This window comes from Halyomorpha halys, unplaced genomic scaffold (genome assembly GCF_000696795.3).
Source record: "Halyomorpha halys isolate HHAL.00 unplaced genomic scaffold, Hhal_1.1 Scaffold898.1, whole genome shotgun sequence".
In the NCBI taxonomy this organism is placed as follows: Eukaryota; Metazoa; Arthropoda; class Insecta; order Hemiptera; family Pentatomidae; genus Halyomorpha; species Halyomorpha halys.
In genome coordinates, this window is record NW_027112804.1 from 141,726 (window position 1) to 168,069 (window position 26,344).

A 26,344-nucleotide genomic window follows, 5' to 3' on the forward strand; every position below is an offset into this window, starting at 1 on the left:
TGATTGTTATCAATGATACAGTTAAGTAAAATTAATAGTTACTAGAAAACAAAACAGCCTTTTCAGATAAATTTTCGATTTTCACAACTATAATGACTGAGCAAAAATTGTAAGTTATCTTTAATGCAAAGGCCTTAATCTACCTCTTTATAATTAGAAGTCAGATAAGTTCTAAAGGAAGCCACAAACAGAAAAACTAGAGTTTTCTAATAAAGGACAGTAAAAACTTTCACTCAGAGGAAAAAAAGCTCAGTTGTTCAAAGCTTTAGGCACATCTAAAATTTATAACTAATTAGCATAAAAACATGTCTTCCCTTTCATATATTGTTCTTGGACTACAGCTAGACTGCTGCTAGTGCGAGATGTATTCAATTCTTCACTTAAAACTAAGATAACTTCAACAATAAAGTTAAATCTATTTAAAGATAATTAGTAGTATCTTATCAACATTTTACAAAATATATATAATGGCATCCTCTACCTCTTTAAAGAATAAAATATTTGTAACATCCATATAACAATAACACATACCTAATTGTTATAAAACCTTACAAAGTCACTTAATTCCAGAACAGTACTAACTTCAAGAAGTATATATTTATTTTATTTTTCTGTGAACAAACCTGTTCTAAAAATTCAATATTAAAAACAGAGACTATCGATATTGTTTGCCACTTCACAGCAAAACATATTTAAAATAAACAAAGATGGCTTTGGTATTAAGTGACAAATCAGTCCATCAAATTCTACAACTAACTGAGATAATTTTAAGAGGATTGTGTGGCATTTCAAGAACATACAGCTACTTCTCTACTGTAGCTGGTCATAGCAGTTCTTGGGATCACCACTCTCAACATTCCAGGGTTCTGTTCTACATACCTAGCAACAAAGAGAAAATAATATTTCACATAGTCCATAAATCAAATAATCAAAAACAAAATAAAAAATATAATTAAGACCAACTTAACTATTATTTCATGTGATGAGTGAAATAATTTGATTTCCTTACCATACCACTTTTTTAAAACACCAATTACACCATAAGGTACCTCTAATCTAAACAGTCAGTCGGACAGTAATACCAAAGGTGGAAGTTGAGATTGATTGTGTAGGGATAATACTGATGGATCACCAAGAAAAGTTTGAAATCTGATACTTCACAATCTAAAGTGCAAGGAAGATCGTGAATACTTCATTCATATCGTGTGTTTCATTCCTTCATTTTTGCTGCTAATGTCCAAACAAGCTCTCTGCTCTCTGTTAGTTAAGATTTGAAAGAGGCATCGCACAAAATTCCCACAATTCAATATCTGATTTATAGGTAGGTAAGCATCAGTCAGACTGATTCTTCATGATTCAAATCAATCTGATTTTTGAATGACGATCAGCCTGTCTGACTATGTATGGGTACCTATATAGCCGGTCTACCAATCTCAATTAAAACAAGTAATATTTAATGCAACTATTCAGGTATAGATTTTTTAGATATAATTATATTTTAATAAAAAAATTCAGGAATATGGTTGATGCCATTTTTCAATTTAGGGCGCTTTTTAAATATTGCTCTATCTTAAAGTCTCTCCTTCGCGTTTTAAGCTAATATTTCAAAAGTCAAAGGACCATCGCTCTCCGGGGGTTTAGCGGGGCGGGTCCGGATAATTAAAACATAATAAATTAATATTATAACCAATATTATAATATTGGTATATAATTAATTTTCTTTAAATCTAACACTGGCCTGAGATAGTTACAAGGCCGCCTGTTTGACACATAATAGGTATTTTAGAGCATTTCTTATTCTTACTATTTCACCATTTAATTATCATAATTTATAATTATTTTTTTACAGAAGAAATAGTAATGTAAATGGGAAGACAATACAGTCAATACCACTCACTTACCAGCTGGAACTAAAACACAAATGTGAGTTTTTACATATTTTTATTAAAACCATTCCGATTCTCAATACCACCAAAAATGTGACCCATAACCACTGGAAGACCAATGAATTCTCCAAGATATCCTAGTTTTTTTTATTTCCCATAAAAAATAGTTTTGATTTTGAAAAAAGTTTATATTACACTCATTTCTAATGTTACTCCAGCTGGAACATAGCAGATAAAATTTTTTTGTTTCATTAAATAGCTCATTAATCTCTTCTTTCATTCTCACCATATGGAACTTCCAAATAAATTATTAATGCACAGAACATTAATTCTCAATTTTTTCAGAAATTCAATCTACAGCAGGTAGTCTACCAGAGACAAAGGAGAATGAATGCCCCAACCTCAAAATATTTCTATTGAATTTTTCAGATGAATATGTGGAATTTCACTGAACTATGTTAAGTTATAATACAATAATTATAAGTCATAACATATAATTTTAAGATATAATATGAGGGTGGCTTAAAAAGTTCTTGGAAACACCGCTAGATGTCAGTGAACACGTGGCGTGAGTGTTAGTGACAACTCTTTGTTGTTGTTTTATGCATAGTGATTTGTGACAATGGAAAAAACTGAGATTCGAGCAGTGATTAATTACTTTGTAAAGAAAGGTTTGAAAGCAAAGGAAATTCATGCCGACTTTCAGAACACACTGGGGGGACTCTGCTCCTTCAAAGTCAGCTGTTGCCAAGTGGACCAGTGAGTTTAAATTTGGTCAGGAGAGCTTGAATGATGATCCGCCTGATGGGCGGCCAAAAAGTCTACGCCCCAAGAATTTATCGCAAAAGTGCATAAAAAGGTCATGGAGCATTGTAGACTGAAAGTGTGTGAGATTGCTGAAGCTGTAAGGATGTTATCTGAACGGGTATATCAAATTTTAACCAAAGAATTGGGAATGAAAAAATTATCATAAACGCACCAAATTGGAAATGTCCGAACAAAATTTGGCCCGTTTTCAGCGCAACCAACATGATTTTTTGTGCCAGTTTGGGACTACAGATGAAACTTGGGTCCACTACCATACCCCGGAAACATGCTGAGTCACCACCAAAGAAAGCAAAGGCAATGCGTTTGGCCAGAAAGGTCATGCCCTCAGTTTTCTGGGAAGCAAAAGGCATTCTGCTGATAGATTATCTTCGTACTGGCCAAACAATTACAGGGCAATACTACGCAAACCACCTAGACCAACAACAGGAAAAGATACGCGAAAACAGGCCTGGTTTGGCAAGGCAAAAAGTCATCTTTCATCAGGACAACGCCTGCCCGCACACAAGTGCTATTGCCATGGCAAAACTTCATGAACTGAGGAACGAATTGTTGCAACATCCACCTTATTCACCTCCTGATTTGGCACCATTAAACTTTTTTCTCTTTCCCAAGCTGAAAATTTTCTAGGTGGACAGAGATTTCCTACAACGGAAGAACTGACATCCGAATAGGAGAGGTATTTTGCAGGCCAGGAGGAATCTCATTTTCGAGATGGGATCAAGGCATTGGAACATCACTGGACCAAATCATTTGTTTACTGGTAGACCATATAGAAAAATAAAAGCAATTTCACTAAGGGAAGACACTTCTTTCTGGTACATTCCGAGAACTTTTCAAACCATCCTCGTACAACAATTATAAGTCATAATATATAATTTTAACTTATAATATTATAATAATAATACCTTAAGGTACCTAAACTATTTAATAGCGTTAAAACAATAACAGCTTATTTAGAAATTCTCACTTCTTGGGAATATTTCATGGATAAAAAAAATTCCCATTTTGTAAGTTCCTTCCCATTGGAAATATTTATAGCACATATCATTAAGTATAACTAAGAAATGAATAATAAATAATTACCGAAGGTCTCGCTTATGAAGCCTAGACTGAACTGCTGGTTTAAGAACAGGGCGGCCACCAGCAGAATGTAAACCTCGACCTGTTATAATATACACTATGGCTTTTTTATTTTTTGACTCATGAAGTCCACGAATCACTTCATCAACAAAAAGGTCCAGAACATTCAAGGCTTCAGAAACCTAAAAATAAAAACATAGGCTAAGATTGGTGATAAAAAGTTTAATCATTGTATTAAATAAACATTGAAAACTTTTTAAAAAAGAAAAATGAATCAATGTGGTTATTAACAACAGATGTGGTACTTCATTTAAAAATAGTATTAATTTTTATAACAAAATTTAAATTCTGTTCATGTATAACATCGTTAAAATATTTGTAACCTAATTCATACCAATTATGACATTATAGTTCAAATTATCATTTAAAAAACTAATTTAAGAGAACTATGATTGTCAATTTTTAATAAATCTCTAAAATTTAATTTTAAACAAACCTTTTTTATACTTATCACATTAGCTCAGTTATTTACAGGAATAAAATGAAAATGTAATAAAAAATTGCTGAATTAAGTTAAAGATAAAGAAAGTTTCATTTAGTTACAAACCTAATATTTAATGTAACCACATAACAACATAGAAGGTAGCACAAATTTAGAATAACTAAGTGACAAACCTGAAGAAAATGTAAATCGAGGGTGGTCCACCCTTCATATCCCCTTAATATTGCCTTGGCAGCTGAAGAATTTGACTTTTCAATATTTTCCATGTACCATCTTGCCTAAACATGAGATAATAAATTTATGACAATTCCATTTAAATAAAATATTCATAATAAATTAAATGCAATAACTGAAACTGGCACATTTCCACAGTATGCATTAACTAATTAAAGTTAACTTAAGAGTTACTTTTTTTAATAAAACAAACAAATCATACAGTAATAAATGCAGGTGGTAGTATGTGGTGAAATTTAAAAGCTTTTTGAGAAAAAGTTGTTAATAAGACCGTAGTCAATTCATTATGAAATACATAACAGGCACATCCAAAAAAATTAATCTCTCATAAGTGAATTATTTAATTTGTCCCGGCATCATACTTTTACTTGAACACAGCAGATAAAGATTTCTTGTTTCATAAAGTAGTCGGTTAATCTCTTCTTAACAATTGACTTTTCACTGTTTTCAACTTCTATTAATTGGACATTCACACAAACAGGCACAGACACAAATTCAGTTCTATTTGTAAAAAAAAAAAATCATTATTTCTTTTAACAGTGGATGGTTGTTAAGGGTAAATTCTTAGAATGGCAAAGGGCTATTAAACAGTTTCTGCTTAAACAAATCATTACCACAAATCAATTTTAGTATAGTTTCTTTAGAGTAATATTTGTTAGAATGAAATGTTACTAATTTTTATCCAATCAAAAGTTGCTGGTCAGTACAATAGAAACAATAAGCTAGACAAATAATATAAATAAATAAAAATAAAAACAAAGAACTAGATAAATGTAAATGACTTTTAAAAATTAGATCATTGATAAAAACTATAAAAATTAAGACCAATAAACAAAGAGTCAAAATCATATATCAAGCTAGCTTGAGCAATGTTGAAATGTTTCTTAACATTTAGATCTTGCAAACATATTACCATGAAGCTATTTCCTAGAACTACAAATTACCAGAATTTCACTGTAGTTACAATATATAAAATAGTAATCAGTAAAGAATAATAGACTTTTTTGAAAAAGATCAATTGATTGTTTGGATTATTTGAAAACCAGGAGTCACTTGAGTGAAGTGACCAGTAGTCAAATTACTTCATATTTCAGAAATGTAATAAATTAACATTAATATTTTCAAATAATAATTCAAAATTACCATTTCTGAATAATAGAGAGCCACTGAAGAGTTTCCTTCCCGATATGCATCCTGAGATTTCTTTATACAGTCTTTACGCAGCTCGTATAATTTACCTGCAATATCACCATAAGCATGAGCTTGTTTGATTGCTTCCTCCCGGGAAAGGGCATTCCCTTTTACCTCCTGAAATAAAAATAAGGTAAATTAGAAGTAACACAAATATAATCTTAAATTAAAAATAGGCTTGAAACTTACCGGAGCATCATTTTGTTCTGGTTCCTGATTAGGCTCAGCTTGAAAATGTCCAGCAGAGGAGAGAAGGCAAGTTGCTTCATGCAATGAATGATTTGTATCTTCTAAAATCAATGCTAGAGTAGCTGGGTCCATACGAGGAAATCTTTCAATAAGCAGTTGTTTGGAAAGGGTGCTGGCCATAGACTTTCCATTGTTGACATCTTTCTACAAACCATCAAGATTCAACAATAATTTACAATTTATACATTTGACAGTGAGTATTGTTTTAGAGTAGACAGATATATGTGATATTCTTTTTAAATAATTGAAAAAATTCTTCAGCAAATTTAAAAATTGTCGTATCATGCTACAGTATATCGATTTTTCTAAAACATATATTAGTTTTCTCCTAATTAACATGTTGAGAAAATCCATTCAGATTTATTTTTAAAAAAATTATTGGTACTGGGCTGCTTGAGAATATCAATTTCTCAAGTTCCAGATGCAGCATTCCAAAGACAGCTCGTCATCACTATACAATATTCAAGGAGATATGGAACATGAGATGAGGTACTGTAGTCTAGAGCACAGGAAAAGAGGACTTCCCATATGGAGAACTGTCCATCCACATGTTGGTGGAACTGTACATCCAAAGATGGCAAAAAGCAATGGGAAGGTAGCACTTCAAATTAGCTACAGGACTTATACCAAGAAGACCACCACAGGAGAACGAAGAATGAGAATAAGGGGCTAAAAGACAGAGGTCCATAAGGTAAAGGCATTCTGCAAAGTATTAGGCTGTTCCAAAATTATATATGATGAAAGAAATGAATAAAAATAAGCATATGTATATATATATATTTTAAGGTGTAGTAGCCACAATTGCCGAAAGTTTGTATCCCAAAATGGCAAAAAAATGGGAAAAGTGCAGTTACATTATACAACCATATTTCAAAGGTTGGTCAGCTCTTCACTCATCAAATGATGTTGAAATTGTTGAAGGAGGGATGATGTCACAGAAGCATTTTTTGCATTAAGTTGAACAGTGAGGAGACAAAGCAATAGTAAATAAGTAGTAAAGTTCAAGTAAGCTCAAGAAGGATTACAGTTGATCATAATATCAATGCAACTATTCTATCAAAGGTATATGAAAGGGCCATCTGTGGCTCAGGTGGTATTGAGTGCGTTACCTGGTTTGTACATACGGCTCAGATGTCAATTATATTCTGAGGATTCCAATTCTAAGGTACTAAATGGGTTTACAAAAGACTGAGACAACTAGAGAAAGTTGTAAAGGAGACCAAGACTCAAAAGTAGGATTTTAGTGCCATATTTAAGAAATTATTGATTGGAGAAGTTTGTCGGAGGATGCGGTCAGTAATGAACAACATAAATAAACAAAACCATATTTATTTATTTTATACCGACATTTCGACCTGAGTTTCAGGTTTTCATCAGAGCTATAGAACAAAAGAGATAACAACAACATTTAGAGAAACATAAAATTTAAAAGGAATAGTATACAAACAAATTTAGAATTATACAAAATATTGAATTGAATCATAAATGATAAAAAATGATAACTGATAATTGAATAGTAAAAACTTTTTTAATTGATATAGGTAAGAAGATATGTATAATATAAGATATGTAAGTAGTGTCTAAAAAACTGAAAAAATAAATAAATAAATTGAATCTACAAATTCAACAATATGACAGACAATGAAAAATAGTGAGTGGCTTATATCTGAATTACAGTGTGAGTATTAACTTATATACCAATACTTAAAAATAAAAATATAAATGTACCTTAGTAGTAATGTATGTAATGAGCTAAGTATAAGTATATAAGTTAATACTCAGACTGTAATTCAGATATAAGCCACTCACTATTTTTCATTGTCTGTCATATTGTTCAATTTGTAGATTAAATTTATTTATTTTTTCAGTTTTTTAGACACTACTTACATATCTTCTTACCTATATCAATTATCAATCAATTAAAAAATTTTTTACTATTCAATTATCAGTTATCATTGATGATTCAATTCAATATTTTGTGTAATTCCAAATTTGTTTGTATACTATTCCTTTTCAATTTTATATTTCTCTAAATGTTGTTGTTATCTCTTTTGCTCTATAGCCCAGATGAAGACCTGAAACTCAGGTCGAAACGTCAGCATAAAATAAATAAATATGGTTTTGTTTATTAATGTTGTTCATTGCTGACCGCACAAACTTCTCCAATCATTAATCTACGGTCAACTATATACACCTCCGTAAGAAATTATTGTTAATTTTATCCGAAAGGTTATAAACAAGTATTTATTTATCAAATTTCTATTTTGTTGCATATTATTATATAAATTTAAAGTTTTAAAAAGCATAATCATACTTGTGAAGTAGTTTTAAGCGCAACTTCTTCGTCCATTATTTCAAGAAGACTACGAACACCACGACTCTTCAACTCTTCTTCTTGTAGACTTCGCGCTAATTCCTCATCTGTTTAAGACATGAATTGAACTTTAAATTAAATGTGATAAAAAACAAAATAAAAGGAATATAACTATCAATTAAGTACAAAGTAGTTAATTTTCTAAATCAACAAAAATCTTTTGACTTAAAAATTAACCAGTTATTTTATTTATAATCTTAAACACTTTCTCGAGACTGGCTAATGTTGTTTAAATAAATAAATTTAAATTATATCCATTATAGTCTCAAAACATTTTATTCTCTTAGATGTTTCGACCATCCTCAGGGACAATCTTAATAGAATTTTAGAACTAAATAATTTAAAAACACAACTTAATGCTGACCATTCTGCCCAGGTTAATTCAACAATTTTTCTAATTAGTCAATTTTCACATCAAAACAAAAATTAAAATTCTTTATCACAGTCACTTATTTGTTAATATTTATCACAAACTTTAACAACAAAATTGTGATAAATTTTAACAAATATGTGACTGTGATAAAGAATTTTAATTTGTGCTTAAATGTAAACATTGACTAATTAGAGAAATTGTTGAATTAACCTGGGTAGAATAGCCTGCATGAAGTTGTGTTTTTAAATTATTTAGTTCTAAAATTGTATTAAGATTGTCCCTCAGGATGGCCGAAACGTTGGACTTATAAAGAGAATAAAATGTTTTGAGACTATAATGAATAAAGTTTAAATTTATTTATTTAAACAACATTAATCAGCTATGTGTTCACCAACAAGAGGAGAGCATATTGAGGGGGTTACCAAGTTAAACAAAAATTTTTTTTTGTGATTCCACAGCCAAACATATTGTTGCTAAATATATTTTCATCAAACTGATCAGGTAAAATATTTTTTTATTTCAATGGCATTAAATTGATAGTATCTTTTGGTTTTTATGATTGTGTAGCTTATTTTTATATCAGCAATATTTTTTCTTATTCCAGATAAGAAAACAAACTGATTGGACTGGTATAGGATTATTCCACCGTATATAAAGTGAGTACAAAATTGAAGCAATATGGACGAAACAAAGTTAACGCCTTTTTTTTTTTTTTTTTTTGCTTTTAACACCTCAAGAAACTATAGAATACAATTTTTTTTAGAAATCTAAAGAAATCTTTCTTCTCCCCTCCCCCCAAAATATTCATCTGCTTTTTCAAAAAATATGACCAACTTTACTGGAAGTGTCTTTTGGTTTTGGAGATTTTTTAACATAGCTAAACTCATTTAATATGATTGAAAAAATATTTTTCTTCCAAACCAGAAATTCAGCTTTCCATTAGTTACAGAAATGTTTAATTTGGATAAAATTCTGAGGAATGTTCAGGTGAACAACAAATATCAGCAGAAAAAAGAAATTCTCTCAAAAATTTCTAATTTTATGAAAAACTGAAAATGAATTTGACTTGCTTTCTAAAAAAAAAAAAGTTAATTCCAACTTTACTGGAAATGTCTTTTGATCTTGGAGATTTTTAATACAGCTAAACTCATTTAATAAGACCAGAAAAACATTTCTCTTATTTTACATAAAAAAAAAACTAATAGTTTAGCATATAACCTCAAAATCCACATACGGCAAAGATAGAAAACAATAATACAAACAAATAGTTAAAAATTATAGGATTTCTTTTTTTTGGATCATAGAGCCCATTGAAATGAAACCCAGGACACATCCAATATTTTTGGATGAAGAACAACCAAATGAAGTTGGTTAAAATCAGTGACTCCCTCAACGTGCACTCCCCTTGAACGATAAATCGTGGATTTATAAATGCCTTTATATTTCTAAGTCTAGTTTTCATATTTTCAAGTGACAAAAAATAATGGATTGTTATTACAGCTATAAAATTAATTTAACAATCTCAACCTGCAAAAGATAACTAGAATAAAATTTAAATGAAAATGTCAATTACCAATAATAACTTTAGACATAATTTAAATAATAAAACATACAAAATACCTTCGTCAAAAACTGAACTCTCAGTAAACACATCTTCCCCCTCAATTTGTTGTAAAATTGAATCCATAATATAGCTATGAAGCTGTCTTGCAAGGCTGGAAGGAATACTAACAACAGTTTTTTCTCCTAACAAAAAACAATTTCAGTTAAATATATAAATATAAAAATGAAATTTAAATATTTTTCATAAAAAGGTAAGTACCGATCATGTTGGGCCTCAATAAGCCACCAAATCTTGACTGCAACTGGAAGATGAAATCACTATCCAACATAAATACACCATCTTCTTCACTATCAGAACCTTCTGTCTGATTATCACTATTAGTTGCTTCTTCTAAGGCAACTACAGGTTCAGTTGGGTCTGCACTTGTAGATGCAACAGAGGTACCAATTTGTATCTTATGCTTTCTTTCTATGTGTTTTTTCATTTTTTCAGAATAGTGGTTCTCTCCTAAAATAAAATTATTTTGAATACTTTCTTGTATTTCTTTGTACTTATTTATATCAAGATCATTTTTTTTCTTTTTCTGTTTTTTTATTTCATCCTGGAGAACATCCATTTCTTTAACATCAAAATTGTCAACAGGGTATGTAATGCTATTATGATATGTTTCACATTCAATGGGCTCAAGAGAAGAGTGTAATTCTGACATTTCATGTCCAGAATCCAAAAGAAGACCTGCAGTCCAATCAATATCCTTCTGACATTTATCAAAAAGTTCTTCCAAATTTTCTCGAGGTACATTTGGAAACATCAATGCTAGCCTTTCAATTCCACTATCACGGACTACGACTTGTGATGTTTCTATATCACAAGTCATAACTCCCTTATCCAGCATCAGCACTGCTGCAGGCAAAAAGGGTATGTTAGAAGTAGCTCTAACAAAAAATGGACTTCCTTTGAGAATTTTAACATTTTCAACAAAGGTACCATTGCTAACTTCACGAAGAGTTTCAAAATCCAAATAATTAGTATTGGTCGAAACAGACATTAAGGAAATATTTTTTATTTCCTCGGGAAGTTTAACTCTTTGATCTTTGAGAAGATTGTCACTGACTGGCTTATCAAGAGAAACATCTTTACTAATCCAGTCTCCTAAGGAAGTTGTTGGACGGACCCTCTTCTTCGTAACAACTGCTGAATCAGAGGAATCACCCATTACTTTATCAATTTCCCCAACCTGGCATGTCTGGTTAAATTCAGTACATAGATTGCTTTCTTCTTGTTTTATAGCATTGCTCAGTAAAACATCGCTCACTTTAGAACCACTTCTTGAATTCTCCATATATTGAAATAGAAAGTCTTCAAAATTTTGTGAAAAACCAGAGCTACTTTTAATCTTGAAGTCTTCAAGTGTTTTAATGTCAGATAGTTCTTCATGAGTTTTTTGAAACAAAATCTCTTCATCATGGACAACAATATATTCTGAAGTTGACGGTTCAGCAGTTGTACATGCTGTCGTATAAGATGTAGAGCTTTCTTCACCTCCATCTGATACTGATCCTGAAGTGTCGTCTTCTACATTACTTTCCTCATTATCCTCTTCTTCATCTTCTGGAAGAAGAGGTTCTTCATCATCTGATTCACTGCTATCAGACTCGTCTAATCCTCCTTCACCTTCAATTTTAAGTCCTTCAAGTAAGGAAATTGATGAAGACATTTCACTTGTAAATGAGGGACATTTTTTCAAATCACTTATAGTTTCAACATTAAGTGGAACAGTGAGATCAATTAAATCATCAACATATGGTGTGGAATCCATAATATTCTCTGTAACTGTTTTACTACTTGAAGCATTATCCATCACTGCTCCTGAAGGAGGTCTATTAATGGGCTGGTAAAATTCAGCGGGCGGGGCATTAGGTAAAAAGTTTCTGTTTGCAAACTGAGAATTAAAAACATTAGGCACCGCTGCAGTCATATAAGGTCCATTATTAGGACCATAAAATTGAGGAGGATAAAGGACTTGCTGATTTTGCATGCTGGAATTTGCAGGACTGAAATAATTATTAGCAACTGGGTTAGAATTGCCAGCAAAAGGTCCAGGTCTTCCAAATCTTGCTTGATTATTTTCTTGTGGCGACATACTTCCAAATGGTTTATGATTAGGTGAAGAAAAAAGGGGAGGAATACTTGAATTTTCCATCAACTTAGTTGGTCTAGTTTGAGGAACATCGGAAGGTTTTGTAGACTTGTTTTTAACAAGTTTATTCTGAACATTATTAGATGGTTCTAATCTCTCATTGAAAACCTTAGCATGTTTCTTTGACATGGGCATGTCCATACCAGCTATTACGAACTGGGGAGGAGCTACGGAACCATAATTAAGTTTCAAAGCCCGGAGAACATCTTCTCCTGAAACATTAGCTTCGTATCTATCAAGCATTTTCTTAATTGTTTCTCGAGGTACATTGTGAAGTGTTTTTCTGAACAGTAAGTCTTCATTAAAGAACCATGGAGTAGGAGGTTCTAAAGTTTCAATAATATATCCAAATTCAACAGCCATAATTGCATAGTCTTTCATCTCCCACATTCGAGTGTTGGTATTATCAATAAAAATGGGACTTCTTCCTTCTGATACAGCAAGGCGCACTAGTTTTTGATTCCATGCATGCGCATTTTGAAGAAGATCATAATTAAAAATATATTTACCTTCTTTGTTGATAAAATAGTTGTCAGCACTATAGATATGGTTTTGATGATGCTTAGCTCCATGTTTCTTCAATAATTGATTTGCATATGTAGTTTTACCACTGCCAGAACATCCCCTCAAAAGGATCATCACTTTAATACCTTCATTAATATAAGCTGATATTCTATTTACAGGTTCTCCAAATTGTTTGATAAGTTCATAATGCTGCATCATTTGTTTTCTCTTCGCTAACCTTTTATCATTGATCTGTGGTTTATTTTCAGTAGAGAAACTCTTGTTTTTTTCTTTAGGAGAATCTTGCACTTTTGAAGCTTGAGATCCAGATTCACCAACCAATACCCAGTCTCCCTGTACTAATGAATCACTTTTTTGTTTTTCAGAATTTTGCGGTTTGACATTTGGTTTAGATCTAGCTGTTTTTTTGAAGTTTTTTAACAAATCTGGAGGTTTGTTTGGACCAGAAGTTGAATTGTTATCCATTTTATTTTTCTTAGGACTTTGATTTTGTTTGGTTTGGTTCATTTTTTTAAATCTATTTTCTTTCTTTTTGGGATTATTTGGATTTTCATTGAATGAGTTCAGACTGCTTTTCAAAAAAGCTAGAGATTTTTCCACTGAAAAAAAAAAAAGAAGAAAATTATAATTCAATTTTAGTAATAAAAATGTAGACTGAACAAAACTTTCATCTTTTCATCACTGAATATGTATAACACTGCTTACAACCACCACACACAAAGGCTAAATGTACTTTTGTCATATATTGTTTCTTTGTATTGAATTGTTTTAAATCAAATAACAAATTGATTAATCCATCCATATTATGATTTCATTTCCTTAATCAAGGCTTAAATCACTTCATAATATATTTAATTATTAAAGTTTTTTATTTCTTTAATTATTTATATTTGTTATTCAATATTTTGTTTAAAGTTTGAAATAATAATATACATTAATAAAAAAAATCAAATACTCAGATTATTTCTTAGATATGTAATAACAATATTCGAGTAAATAATGATTTTTCATTCCAGATGGCTGATTTTATATAATGAAACACTGAAGTAAATGCAATATAGTAAATAAAGTAAATAAAAAACACTGCAGGTCGCTTGAATTGGTCATGAATGACCTCCCTTTTTGAATGAACTTAATATGCTAACACCATACAGATCTCAGGAATGGATCACTTGTGTGTGACAGAATTGAAGGTTAATATTAAATATTAACAGTTTTTATAATATTAAATTCAAATTTATCATTAAATTTATTACATTTAATTATATATAAAATGGAAAAATAACAAATTCTTTACTTACAATCCCAACATTCGCGATTTAATACAGCTCTGATGATTTTTTTATCGACATAATTAGGAAAGATTTTTTGTATATTATGCACAATATTCTCTTGCACATCCGGTGGAAGACTATGCTGTTGTGAAGCCATTTCTCTCTGTAATAATAAACAAAATTAATCAGCTATTTAATATTTACTTAACTGAACAAATACACAATGCTAAATTTATTTTTGTACACATATAATGTATGCAATTATAAAATAATATCCTATAAATTAATTTAGGATGGGAAAATTAAACATGAAGAGAATTTACCTATAAACATGAAATAACAAGCAATAAATAGTCTTTTTCTTTTAAATTAAAATTAAATAAGAAGTTAAGCTAGGCACCAAATGTAATAAACAAAGATGATTATATACTATATCAGCCGAATTATATTTCTATTGTTGTATGTTATAACCTGACCCCACAAACTTCTTGTATTTATGCGAATTCAGGTCCAAACTCCAGTAAAAAAAGGATTCGTTAGGGGTTTCTCTTTCATTTTAAGTGAGTGCAGTGAGTAGAAGCTAATATAATAATACCATATTATAACCTATCTACGTAACAGAAATATATTTCAGTAGGTCTAATACTGGTAGCAGCATAGTAATGCGCCAGTCTATCAATCCACAGGTTGTCTGTTCGAATCCCGGTCCCACTCGGGCTTTTTTTAAGCACAAAATAAAGCAAAACTCACTGAAAACCTCTCCCTGGGCATTTGTGGCACTCACAAAAAATAGGCGTGGGAGTGACGAACCCATCCTGGGAAAAAAACACGTCAAGAAATGCGCGATGTATTTCCTAATACTGTGAATATTACATCCTAATATTGGGAAATACATCGCGCGAGGACTTAGACCTCCATGGTCTGTTGCCCATAGAATAATAATAATAATCCTTTATTTAACTATAGATACAAATTAATCTAAGGAGAAATTGACCCCATGGGATAATACTTATAAAGCAAGTAAGGCACTGATCTCTTATCTACCAGAACCAGGTTCAAATCCAGTTTGGGCAGATAATTATCTATTCTGTTTCAAAAGTAACTATAAAAAGTTGTTAAAAAAAAAAAAAAAATGTAGTGTCTAACATAAACAATCCCAGATCAAATCCTTAAAAGCTAAAATAGTTGGTACAAATCCAACCTTGGGGAAGTTGACTTTGAATTTGTGGCTACCACACAGAATGAAAACTTGACTCCCTATTCTGGTTAAATTAGGTTGGTTACCAGTAGCTAACCCCCCCCCTTCCGTATGTCATAAATGACAAGATAGGGGGTAATAAAATAATAAAATCCTCATAAACAATGAGTTAATACCAGCAAAGTTTGCTTCAAAATACAAAAGATGAAAGATTTAGCAAAAAATAGTGAAAAATAATTCTTCTGAGAGAAAGAGGGTTTGAAGTAATTGACAATAATGGCCTATATTCTGAAGAATAATTTCAACATGATTTTACTAAATTGTATTAATTAAATTTTATACAGAACTTTTAATAAAACCTATTTAATACACTAAGACTTTGTAACGATCTAGTATATATTAGGACATGTGTGCAACTGGTAATAAAGTTAAGCATAGGAAACAATTGAATGAGAAATTGTAAATCTGAAGCAATTATCCACCCCACCCATATTAAGGAATTTAACCTGAAGGAAGGTATTCATATAGGTTGAATGTAGCACAGTAGTCCCTAACCCTTTATTCTTTTTTAACATTTGTACTTATGTCATTAAAATTCCTATTCTTCATAGAATATCTATGCAAGGTTCTTACAAATTGTTTAATAAGAAATCTTGTACTTAATCTGTATAATTAAGTTGATTTTAGAAATGAATCGAAAAGAAAAATCGAGTATCCAGAAGATAATAAAAGGAAAACTTTGGAATTATGGTAATGCCAAGTTTTATCTCTCCTTAAAGAAAAAAATTAGATATTTTGTTCCTTCTGAAAATTCTGGAAGAGTTAACCGAGTTTCAAAATGACTGATTAATAATACAGGCTCCAGTTCATGATTATATTTAATATAAAACCAAAAAAAAGCAAAATAATAAAGTAAATAGATCAAATTAATAGAAAAACAAAATAAAGAGACCTGCAAATAAAAAAATGAAACAAATAAAAAAATAAAACAGACTATGAACCTTAAAAAATAAATTAATAAGAATAAACAAAATAAAGAATAAGGTCACTTATGCTGCCTAATCTTCAAGGAAAAGATGATTTTCATTTTAACATTAAATAGTACAGATTCATACATCTCTAAATGTATTAGAGCTCAAGACCTATCCTAAAATGTAATTGAATCAAGGAACAAGCAGGTTAATTAATTACAATTAGACATAGGTTTTATAAAACCAAAATAAAATTTAGGTCATACAATTATTTTATGTATATTGTGATTAGTTTTTATACAAACAGAACCATCAACCAAAAATGTAAAATATTTCTGTTAAATCAATGTACTGTTACTTATTTATTTGATAATTTATTTACTCTAGTTCGTAGGTCAAGAATTTCATTCCAGTAAATCAGTAATTACTTATTTACTGTTAGTTATTTTATGATGAAATCTCAGAATTTCAATTTATTTTTCAGGAAAACATGAATTTGCTTCAAAATATTTTTTTAAAAAATATAAGCCTTTCTTGCTAGTTGCAATGGCACTTGTACATACGGAAAGTATAAATTAAATTATATAAGTAATAAAAAGAACAAATGACCATCAACAGTAATATAGATTGGATAAAAGAATTGTATTCGTTAAACACTGTTGTGAAAGGGAATTACTAAGAAAATTGAAGGAGGAAAACTTTCTTTATAAGAACTGAACATAGTGGTATTGAACACTTCAAAAGTGATAAGGCGGTAGATTGTCATTTAAAAATCATGACTTGCAGGATTCATTATTTTAATATAGGTTTATTAAAAACTACATTAAGTTCTCATAATGGTATTTAATGTCAGATAAATGAGTAAGAAAACAACACAAGATCTTTATAAAAACATAGACCAATAATAAATTACAAAAAGAAATACAAGAACAAATAAGATAATAAAAAGAAATGAGTTGGATCCTAGAACCAACATTTAATACAATAATTAAGTGCTTTGATACTATAATTTGGTAAATAATTTAGCTTATCTACCAGGGAATCTATAACCTTGAATGGAACAGTAGCTTAAATAAGAGACCGAGTAGAACACATAACTCCAAATGAATAGAGAGAATAAACAAGGACATCATTCATACTGTGACGTGCAGCGAATTAGAAAACGATCTATGACAAACAATTGAGGCATTTATAATATGCTATCAGATGGTTAATGTGACAAAAGGCCTAACAGATCTTCAAAGCAAACAGAAAAAAAAAAGTAAATGAATAAAAATTAGAACAAGTAAAATCAGCACAGATTTAATAAAAATGAAAATAATCAATAGTGAACATAAGCTATCGTCAACAAAACAATATAAACCATAAAAATATTTACTTGTTTTTTTAAAAACATTTTATCAACTGTTTTAAAAAGTAAATAAATTACAAGAACAATCTAAGATTAGATCTACATCATATATTTTTAAACATTGATATTTTTTTTAAATTTCAGTACCATTAAAATGATTAAATGAATCGGTTTTATGAAATTGTGTACTTGCAATTTTTTTAAAAAATGATTACATGTCAATGAAACCCAAGTAACTAAACTATAAATTTCAAAAATCAAAGACGAAACTAAAGTTTGGCACAGCATTGACAATAAAAGTGATATAATCACCAAAATTAAATGAAGTAATGTCGCCAGGATTAGATATTTATAGTTGGCAATTATGGGCTGACATTACAAGAATAAGATGAAAATTTCAGATATTCGCATAATAAAGTATTTGGATATTGATTTAACTTTAACTAAAACAATATATGTATATAATATTTTTACACTCTTTTAATTTAATTTTTCCACTCAGAAGTTACATATAAAAAAAGAGTAATGCACAAAATCTGATTTGTTTGATTGAGTGTAAGAAATTACCAGCAAAATAACATTTGACTAGGAAAATTACATAGGTTGAATTTAAACAATCAAAGTAAGCAAATGCAAATGATTAATCACATTGTTTCCAAGTGAGAAAACCCATTTCTCATAACATAAATTTATTAAATGCAATTTGAATTTTTTAAAAACTCATAGTTGTTTAATTTATAATGAGAAACCTAAAAAATAGTAACCCTGTAGATAACCAAATTAATAAAATGACTAACATGGAAACAACTGATTAAATAAATATTTTTTTAAAGAAATCAGGTGTTATTATATTTAGTGAAAATATTCAAGGAAGAATTACTTCTTAAATGTAACTGGACAATGTAAATAACAGCATCAGCAGTTCTAAATATGCAGCAATCTCCATTCAGATTCAAAAATTTGTACAGTTTTTTTTTACCACAAAAAGTGATTTAATTGAGTTCGTATAAATCAACAATTGTTTACAGAAAAATGAGACAATTTGGAAACAAGTACATATGAACCATTGCCAGGTGATTATTTTTTATTCCATTGCAACTGATTTAGTAGGCAGACATGGGGATTTAATTAAACCACAATACCTCATAACTTAGTATCACAAAAAAGGTCAGCTCTTTCTTTCTTAATTCATTGTAATTAATAGGAATGATCAGTAGTCTGATTTCATGGTTTTTCAATTTTTAAAAGGACTTGATCACTAGAATACAAGAAGGTACAAAATTACAAAACATTTAAAAATTAATTATGTCTAACCATGTTTATTTATATGTGCTAATCTATTAATGTATTTATGGGTATATTTACAAGGTTTAATTAATTGTCTACTACTTAGCATTTGGGTTCTTTTAACATTTAAGAGATGTGATGCAAATGTGTTGTTAATGTGGAGTGCTGCCAGCATCCTAGATCAAGTACCAATAATAATAAAAAAATAGGGGGTCGTCAGTAAATAATGTGATATTACTGAATGTAAGAGAAAACATTTATAACACTGAATATATGAGTTGATAAGTTGAGAAACCTCTTATGTCAATATTTTGGGGATATTTAAAATTTAGTGAATTTGAATTCTGTTGAGGTAGATGTGTGTTTTAAGTATTTTATAATAATCGTGTTATGGTTTAGTTTAGAAACCACTAAAGTCAGTATCTCTTAAGATTTCTCTTCTAACTGGGATCTGGTAAAAACTTATTCATTGGAATCCAGTTGATATAAAAGAAGTGCTATATAGAGGGTTCTCAACTTTTTTCTCTTTTATAAGCATTTTTTCTTTCTTTTAAAGTCAAAAGTTTTATCTTATTGATTTGTGAAACCCATAAGCCAAGCAAATATGTATTTTAATTAAAACACCATATTGACTCTCACTGCCGGTCTATGAGGTCTTTACTGGTTACACGACATATTGAGAGTTAGTCATATTCGATTATCAGTCTTTATTACACATTTAATAGTAATTATTTATTATCTTCCTTATTTCTGTAAAGTTGATTGATTGGAGAAACCTCTAATGACATTTATTACTCATCGTAAGTACATAATAAATTCAGTCAGTCACATTTTAATTGTAAGTATTTTTGGTTTCTCTTCAATCATTAAAATTTGACCTGAACTTTTTTTTTGTTTTCCAAAAATTTGTGTCTCAGTGACTAATGAGGTAACTGAAATCACCGATTCTTACACAAAACTAGAAAAAAAAAATACAGTCTCTATTGAAAATTTTAAAACAGTTACTAAAAACTCATGAAATAGCAGTTAGTAAATAACTGGTCAACATTTTGTTTATTAAATATCATTAGGACTGAAAATTATGTTGGATTCCAAAGAGCAAATATTTTAATTATTAATTGTATTTTATTTTTTTTTCATTTACACCTACTGTGTAATAAAATCAATCTTAGATATATTTGCCATCAATGTTATAGGGAACTCTTCAATTGCTATGAAGTGAGTAAACGTAATTGAATTCTGACAGAAATTAGGTAGTAGTTTGATTTTTCATGAATAAATAAAAAAACATTTACTGCTCTTCTGTGTCAGTGTGACAATTATATAGATTGAGTAATTTCTTTAAATTTTAACATTTCTTGTTGTTTTGCCTAGCCTTGTACTTTTGACACTGCATATTAATTTCTGCTTCTCGGAGTTAGCGTCATTGCTCACAAAGAGGTTTTGTATCGTTTTAATATTTTGAAACATAACTGCAGAAGATTGTACAGCATTTAATTATTACCTCTGGTATCTTATCCAGCATCCTTTCACAGTTACCAAAAATCAGAAACTTTTTTTTATTTGGCTGAAATATCATTCAATGATCACCCTCGTGTATACAAACATATAGATTAAAACATGGTTTTGCAGCATTCCTTGCTGTTTCAAAAGGAGTAATGAACCAAGGTAAAAATCTACAACCTCTGAATCGCCTAATAGGCTGTTGCAACCATTAACCATTTTATCTTGATATCATTTCTTAAACTAACTCCTACTCCACAAACTTGCATGATAGATGCTGTTGATGATGCAAATGTTGACTTGTAGAAACTTATAAACAAGTATTCTTCATTAGATTCATTTCATCCACAATGTTTTTGGTGCAATTTTAATTGTGAATTGAGCTTTATCTCAAAAAATCATATTCACTCACTACTGGTACATGCCATTTTCTATTTTTGTTATAAATAAGAAAAGGTATTAATCTTTACTCTACCCAAAATTATATATTCCTACCCCAGTGCTTTTCACAAAATGAATTCTAGCTTTTGTTTTATTTTTGCCAATTTTTGATAAATTAAATTTTACTGAATATTGAAGTACTGAGAAAGTAGTGTGCTGGCCCCACAATCTCCTATCATTACTGTAAAGCTGAGAATAAGGAGCATATATTGATAAAAACAAATCCTTCTTTAACTAATATTGATTTATTTGAAAGTTCCTTATCAATAAAAATTTACTTTAAATTTAATACTTAAAATTTGACCTCTTATTGTTGATTGTTGATATCCTATCTTCTCGTGATTCCAATTTGATACTATTCCTGAGATGTTTCTGGGCTCTTTAAAATTGGTTTCAAAGTAAATGTACCAGGGCCTGTTTCTATTAGTCTTGTAGATTTATCTTAATTCAGTTCTACAGACTTGTACAATAGTAAATTGTAGTTTAGTATTTTTTAATTCCTGTAATATCACTAATAGTCATCCCTATCATGAAAAAAATAAGTATTAGTATTATTACCACACTAGTTTCTACATTTGTACTATGAACTAATACTATTAGCTTTCATTATGAAACAGGGCCCAGTGGACATAGTGAAATTTGCTGATACTAGTGTACTTTTAAATCTTTACTGTATTTCGTATGAATAAACTTGACAGGTACTTACTTAGTTGTTACTAGTTTTTCCGGTTGCTAAGTACTTACTTATAAATTTGTTAAATAAAAAACAAAAATTACTTTTATAACCTATAACTCCTAGTATTTTCTCAAGCTAGAAAGAGAGAAACCTATTTTTGGTTAGTTACAACTATGGGAGCTCCTTAAGCTACAATTTAAAAGTGATGATACATATATTTTAACTGGTAAGTTTTTATCAGAAAAAATAGAAGCGTGTAGTAGAGCTATCACTTTAAGAACGAAGATGGAGATCTTTCTTAGATTTTGTGGAGGTCCTGGGTATCAGACAGAAATTGCAGAAAGAGATGGTTTGCATGGAACATCTGTGTGCAAGAAAATTCACTATATGACGGAAATAATGGCAAAATTTAAGATCCTATAACATTCCATTTGACTCAAAAGTGAAGTTAATGAAGGAAATGTTGCAGAGAAGATTCCATTTATTTGCAGTTGTCAGAGCCTTAGACCAAACACAAATTGAAATCCTAAAACCAACAACGCTCAGAGACTAGTACCTAAATAGGAAAAGCTACCCTAGCTTAATTGTACAAGCAATTTGCAATGCTCGGGAAACATTTACAAGCTTCAGTTCTGAGTGGCAGCATCTATCATGCAAGTTTGTGGAGTAGGAGTTAGTTTAAGAAATGATATCAAGATAAAATGGTTAATGGTTGCAACAGCCAATTAGGCGATTCAGAGGTTGTAGATTTTTACCTTGGTTCATTACTCTTTTTGAAACAGCAAGGAATGCTGCAAAACCATGTTTTAATCTATATGTTTGTATACACGAGGGTGATCATTGAATGATATTTCAGCCAAATAAAAAAAAGTTTCTGATTTTTGGTAACTGTGAAAGGATGCTGGACAAGATACCAGAGGTAATAATTAAATGCTGTACAATCTTCTGCAGTTATGTTTCAAAATATTAAAACGATACAAAACCTCTTTGTGAGCAATGACGCTAACTCCGAGAAGCAGAAATTAATATGCAGTGTCAAAAGTACAAGGCTAGGCAAAACAACAAGAAATGTTAAAATTTAAAGAAATGACTCAATCTATATAATTGTCACACTGACACAGAAGAGCAGTAAATTTTTTTTTATTTATTCATGAAAAATCAAGCTACTACCTAATTTCTGTCAGAATTCAATTACGTTAACTCACTTCATAGCAATTGAAGAGTTCCCTATAACATTGATGGCAATTTTATTTAAGTTTGATTTTATTACACAGTAGGATTAAATGAAAAAAAATAAAATAAAATAAAATTAATAATTAAAATAAAAATAAAATTAAATATAATAAAAAAAAAATTAACAAATGATTATACTTTGGAAAGTAATCCAAAATTTGTAGGAGCAATATTGCAGAGAGCTGAAAAGGAATAATGGCAATAATAGTATTGTGAATTGACATTAAAGTTCAATGAAAAGAAAGAGACCTGAGACACATGTTACTGACATTGCATCTTATTTGATACCTCGATAGACTCAAAGCACTTCCATCAACTTTTTTCTCCAATAACTTATTATTAAATTGATAACCTATTGATCCTACCCATAACCAATATTTCCATCAATGAGAAATGTTAGGGAAAATAAAGTTTTTAATATAATTAAACAATGTAATTATTTAACATTAAAATAAAAATTACATTCATTAAAAATATGAAAGCCTAGTTAATTTATTCTATTTTTAATGATACATATTATATAGTTGGCCTGTACTTGAAAGTAAAGTTAAACAGTTTTGTTTGATTTTTAAAAATTTATTCACGATTTGTTTCCTCCTTTTCCAATAAGGGGTCTTGATCAGAACTGGTAAATGAAACATGTGACAAAGTCTTTAGCAGGTACAGAAATAAACAACTTCCTTTTTCTTTGTCCTCCCAATTCTTTAGACCAGAAATAATTGCTTTAATGTTTACTAAACCGGAATCTTAACTCGTTAACAGAACTATAATAGACTATAAACAATATCCTTACAAAATATAAATGAGAGAAAAAATTATCTGGACTGATCAGAGTAGACATGTTAGTTCACAAGGGCCCCAACCTCAACTGAAAGGGATCTATAGGGGATTTGTTCATCACTTGAGTCAGTGGAACCAGCCAGCAATATGTTGTATTTGATATAATTAATAATATAACAGTGTTGGTTATAAACAACAATATATCAACAAGTTAAGGTGAGTACAAGCTCACCTTTCATGTTGGAGTATCACTTATGAACTAAATAAGTCACAAAAATTTGCTATAATGACCATCCTTACATGATATAGCAATCTTCCTACATCTTATGCAATTTAAACTAGTATGACAGTAAAAAGATATAAGTATTAATCATCAACTTTAAGGGAAAATAATTCATAAATAAGGTTAACTTCAACCAACTGTTGATTTACAACTAATACTCTATTAACAATAAAATATATTTTTAAAACACATTATTCTTCCTAGGGGTGAAGCAGAAGAAATCCTTCGAATCATAAACTGGCATTGAAGAATTTTTAAAATAAATGTTATTTAGATTCTTCAATCAATTAAAAAGACTTTTTTAAAAATCTATTATTCTTAAATAATCATTTTCAAAGTAAACAAAGTATCATCTTCAACCATTTAGTTTCTACAACAAGGTCATAAGCACTATTTCATATATAGCTGTGTTCAGATGAACATCGACAAAAACATTAGAAATCTTCTTCTAAAATAGAGAAAAAATAATGCAATATATTTTTTTAACGGTGTTGAATGAACTGAAGGGATGAAATTTAATAAAAGAAATCTAAAGTGACAATAATAAACAACTTACCTATTTTTACCACTGCTGACAATACAACTAAAGCGAGCTACTACCTGGGGAATCACAGAAACAACTCTAAACTTCGCACAAAGGAACAACACAACGACATCAAACTTTTTTAAAAATAAACAAGGAGGTTCACACTCCAACTGTGCATTATGAATAAGAGCTACCAACAACCCGAAATTGTCCTTATATTATTATTTTAATTTTTTATGTATAAAAATGTTATATCAAAGATCTTAACATTTATAAACTTCTAAATTCATTTTTGAATTATTTTATTAGTGAATAAGAACCTTAAATCCTGAAATTAAATTTATTGAGTAGAATAATTTAAAACCTAAAATCAATCGGTCGGAATGTACTGGGTACATAAAGATAAAGCTTACTGACTAATCGTTTCCCTTATCTTTTTCCCTCTCTATTCACGAGATTAAACTTAAACTCCATTAAATAACAGTTATGAGCTTAACACCATATCTTGATAAGGATAATAATAACCACAAATTAGTATTTTAAGAATGAAGACTGAAATAGAAAACATAACTTTTTCTCTTGATTTATAAATTGTCAACCGTCGCAAAATCCTGATCACAAGGGATTATGCTGTGCTCTGAGTTAATGCCACGTCAGGCATGATGAATAGTATAGCCCATCATTGGTATCCCCTGGTCATGAAATTTAAAAGCAAGTTTAAAATTGTTCTTTAACAAGCGAGCTCCTTTTACATCTTCAGCTGGCATCTGAAAATATAGGCTTTACATATTACAAATTTGCTGGTAGATTTAATTTGTTAATTGTTTTATACATTTGCTCAAAAAGCGCAATTGTCCGATATCGGCTTGCCTCATTACACCAGATAGTTCGGACCTGTGCTGCTGTTCTCCAGTTTCTGACTTTCTGAAATGCTGTTTTTATTGTTATTTGGTGTATTCCTTAAACTAATAAAACTTATACATAGGTTTTTATATGTTGTCTATGTTATAATAATTTATTAGATTGAGAAATACTTGCAATTATCACTAAGTTACTACGAAGAAAAATAAGTATGACTATGCCCAGCCTATGATCTATTTATTAGAGTGTCACTGACGTGTGGTATCCTTGAATGTTTGCAGCCTATCAACAGCGAATTAGGAACCTGCTTTTTGTAAACCTGACTCCTTATGAGCTCACAATGCAGTAGCTATTACAATTCGGAATTTAAAGGGAAGGAAGATGTCAATGCTCCTTCTAAACTCAGTGAATTCTTTCTTCCTTCCCTTCGAATTATTAGCCACGATAATTCCTATGATATCCGAAATTCTTTCCACCTATTACAATCATTTAACCTCTCTGACAACTTTATCTTAACTTGATTTGATGCCGAAAGCGTTTTTACTAACATTCTCATTGACAAAGCCCTTCATACTGTAGAGAAGGACTGGACCATTACTGCATCTGATACCACTCTTGACCTCATCTGACAACTTGAATCTTTAGAACTTTGCTGTAATTCTGGTTACCTGACCTTACATCATAAATTTTACAACAAGATTTCCGCTCTTGCCAAGCGAAACTGCCTTGTTTCTATTATGTGATATTTCTAATATAGTCTTCAATGTCCTCCTCGACTCTATAATTCCGTTATTTTCTTACATTATAATTTTTATTAGGAAATACCTTATTCTTAATCCTGACAGAATCCGCGAAATCCTATCAGCCTTTAACTCCTACCACCTTCAGTTTAGGTTACGCAAAATTGACCATTCCCTCCCTTTCCTTGACCTAATTGTCATTAAGAATTTCGAT

At 30.0% G+C, this 26,344-nt stretch overlaps 1 protein-coding gene across 2 annotated transcripts; it reads right to left on the reverse strand.

The window, feature by feature from the left end:
* Window positions 1–372: 372 nt before the first annotated feature.
* On the reverse strand, window positions 373–24,913 carry LOC106686921 (NEDD4-binding protein 2). 2 transcript variants are annotated; one of them, XM_014430528.3, is made up of 10 exons: window positions 24,560–24,913; window positions 14,308–14,443; window positions 10,540–13,605; window positions 10,338–10,463; window positions 8,285–8,391; window positions 5,911–6,114; window positions 5,674–5,838; window positions 4,470–4,574; window positions 3,798–3,976; window positions 373–879 (listed from the first exon to the last, which is right to left on the reverse strand). In XM_014430528.3, exons 2-10 carry the CDS (start codon window positions 14,435–14,437, stop codon window positions 789–791), a joined length of 4,173 nt encoding a protein of 1,390 aa, XP_014286014.1. In that variant the 5' UTR covers window positions 14,438–14,443; window positions 24,560–24,913; the 3' UTR covers window positions 373–788. The 2 variants fall into 2 exon arrangements, with proteins under 2 accessions (XP_014286014.1, XP_014286015.1); XM_014430529.3 differs by lacking the exon at window positions 24,560–24,913 and adding an exon at window positions 18,681–18,807.
* Window positions 24,914–26,344: the final 1,431 nt, after the last annotated feature.